At 40.9% G+C, this 3,375-nt stretch overlaps 1 protein-coding gene across 1 annotated transcript in view; it reads left to right on the top strand.

The window, feature by feature from the left end:
- LOC104513209 (FCH and double SH3 domains protein 2-like) overlaps positions 1–3,375 on the top strand; it is a gene marked incomplete at both ends in the record, with an annotated part of 43,606 nt that overhangs the window by 6,609 nt on the left and 33,622 nt on the right. Inside the window, 1 exon segment of the mRNA XM_010156489.1 lies at positions 874–945. Coding sequence (XP_010154791.1) covers positions 874–945 — 72 coding nt within the window.

Here is a 3,375-nt window from a genome sequence, read left to right as displayed (position 1 = left end):
AGCAGGTTCCTCCAAGCCTCATCCAGCCTGGCCTTGACATATGTGATGCTGTGCCAAATAAAGTGTCCAAATACCTCTAAATTACTCAATGAATATTTATATGTACATAGATGTTAACCGCTTTAGAAAGAACGCTGTTAAACATTGCATTCCAAAATAATCTCAAAAAATATTATTTTGGTGCACACGTTGCTTCCAGAGCAATCATTAATGACATTAAAATGGACTTAATCATAGTATGTAAATACATTTCCAAACAGCACTTTAATAAAAGTGAACTGTTGATGTCCCACCAACAATGCTAATGTTATTTTCAGAAATAAGTTTAAAATACGTCTGGATTTTTAATAAGTTCACCTTGTGCAACTTTTTATTGGTTTAATTCCTTAGTAAACTGACTTGGGCAGTAATGTCTTGATCTCCAGGTCAGGTGATTAAATTCAAGAACACTGTTAGTAGATGCATCAGGATGATTTTTCATAGAATCACAAACTGGTTTGTGTTGGAAGGGACCTTAAAGCGCATCTAGTTCCAACCCTCCTGCCATGGGCAGGGACACCTTCCATAGCCCAGGTTGCTCCAAGCCTCATCCAGCCTGGCCTTGGACACTCCCAGGGATGGGGCATCCACAGCTTCTCTAGGAACCTGTCCCAGTGCCTCACCAAGCCATACTGACATTTACAACAGAATTCCCTTTGTCTTTGCATTTTAACAAACTGTGATTTTGATTTTCCTTCTACTTCCTTTGTGTAGAGTCAGTTATTTCCATGATGTGTTTGGTTGTTCTTATTGCAGCAAGCAGAATCTTTCTAACCCTGCCTTTCTAACCTCTGCTGCCGTGTGTTTTCATCCCTGTGCAATCTCTGCGTCTAGAGCTTTAATGCTGTTCAGCTGGTGGATATTGAGCCCTCACCTGTCAGTGCTATGAGAATGACTATAGCAGAGGTATCTGGGGTATTTATGATCAGCCTTTGGCATTTGGGTCGTTATCGGTATGCATGTGGCTCGGGATGCTGAATTTACACTCATGTTGAGGGTGGCAACCTAATGCATAATATATATATATATATATAAAACGGGGAAAAAAAGCTTTTTCAACACTGAAACTTAAGTTAAAGGAGGGAAAAGCAATTTAACTGCGTTATTTATGGGGATCAGCCTCACACTTCTCTCTTGCACTCGCGCAGCACTTGTAATTGCTACTCTAATCTTTTGAGGGCATGAATTAAAATTTCACAGCTCAAGATAGTGATGTGTATAATTGGTTACTTCTCTAACGTGAATGGGGAGGCTTGTAGAACAACTGGAGACTGTTAGTGTGCACTGATGAAATGCAGGCCCATTACTAATTTAATTCCGTTCTTTTTCCAGAGGGCTATCCCCCTGTAAAACAGAACTGTAATTCGCTCTTATTAAACTCTTCAACATGAAAAATGACATGATGCTTTGACGCGGCGCTTGTGTGGTCTGACACTGAACAGGAGCGCTGCTTGTGCTGCTGCACCTCAGGAGCTTTTTAGAAGGCAGTGGATGGGTCGTTCCTGTCTAAAGCCGGCTCCGTACGCCAGATGCCGTGACTTTATTGCCTAACCCACCTGGGCTGTCAAACTCCTGCGTTTCCTCATTGCACTGCATTTTTTGAGCTTCTAGTTGCTTACGCTGTCACCAGTTTTCACAAAAATAAATAAATTATGCAGGCTTCTTTACGATCCATAAAATTAATCACAGGTTACACCTTCACCGTTTTTAATCAATAAGTACAAGAGAACAAGGGCTTTTGCTTACGCTTTTGAATTTGTCAGAAATTGTATGTTTTCTAATAAATCAACATTCAAATGAGGAGCAATTATCAAGCATTCTTTTGCCATGTACTCTCTTTGTAGATGATCTGCCGAGATCATCGCTTGGCTTTTAGTTTTTGTGGGTTACGCATGATAATTTTCACACCGAAACTAACTCTGAAAAAATAATTAGAATAATTAATGCGTCTAATCAAATGTTTAATGTTAACCTTTTCCAAGCATTATGGCCTCTCTTCAAATTGCATACCTGATCCATTGTGACTGTGGTCAAAGTTTGGAGCATTTAAATATCACTGGAAGAAAATTTTGAGTATTGTAGGCAAGAAGAATGTTACAAACAGCGTGGATGTGGGACTCACCTACCTGGAAAACTCTAAATGCTTTCGTAAATTCTGCTTTTACATGGTCCATCTCCAAATTTCATTTTATGAGGGGAGGGCTGTTGCCAAAGAGTAACGCAGACGGGACTGCCATGCAATGCCTGAGGGGGGTACAAAACCCACAGCTCAGTTTACTTTCAAAATACTCCCAGTATGCACAGTCAGAGCCTCTGAGTGAGACTGTTCCTCAGAAAGGTGGTTATGAAGTGGTTTTCCATCCGTTTTCAGGATTTTTGTTTCCCCACCATCACACTAACACTGGCCAAAATGTAGAGTGTCCATAGATGGAGCCCACTACAAAATATTCTGCTTTGATCAGCTCTTTTCCATTATCTAAAAAATTGTTTTGAGCTTAACTTGATACCTGTGTTCATGTCACTAAATTATTTCATTTGTTTCAGCGTCTTGCTAATTTTCACTGACATAAATTCATTTTTTATAAAAAAGGTTTTTAAAATTTTGTACAACAAACCGTTTTCCTTTAAGGAAAACTTGTATTCCATTACTACTGACGATGTGTGTCTTGCTCTGAAATACTGAACATGTTAATTGGTGGATTATTCCCTGGATACAGGCTTTGCTGATCCCATCTCTTGGACTTTCAGCATTTGCTGTAGGTCCACGCTGCAGGAATTAGTGCAGGAAGGAGAGGTGAATCCAGAGTAGACACTCTGGATCAAAAGCCATGCACGTGCTTCAAAAGTAGCTTGAGTGTTAAACTTGTAAGCAATTTGTTAGCACTTGAGTAATTTTCCTTTAAGGAAATGGTTTGTTTTAAATGTATTCAGTAGGAAATCATTGATAAATTCCCAACCAGTTTTAATCTTTTCAATAAATGACTGCACCAAAGAGGCTCAGCCTTTACAAACAGCAAGAGGAGGGCCACGAAGATGCTCCGAGGGCTGGAGCCCCTCTGCTGTGATGAAAGGCTGAGAGAGTTGAGCTTGTTCAGCCTGGAGAAGAGAAGGCTCCGGGGAGACCTTATAGCACCTTCCAGTGCCTGAAGGGGCTACAAGGAAGCTGGGGGGGACTTTTTACAAGGATCTGTAGTGACAGGACAAGGGGGAACGGGTTTAAATTGAAAGTGAGGAGGTTTAGATTATATACCAGGAAGGAATTCTTCACGGAGAGGGTGGTGAGGCACTGGGACAGGTACCCAGAGAAGCTGTGGATGCCCCCTCCCTGGAAGTGTC

This window comes from Eurypyga helias, unplaced genomic scaffold (genome assembly GCF_000690775.1).
Source record: "Eurypyga helias isolate BGI_N326 unplaced genomic scaffold, ASM69077v1 scaffold788, whole genome shotgun sequence".
NCBI classification, from domain to species: domain Eukaryota; kingdom Metazoa; phylum Chordata; class Aves; order Eurypygiformes; family Eurypygidae; genus Eurypyga; species Eurypyga helias.
This window is presented reverse-complemented; position numbering and strand designations above follow the sequence as displayed.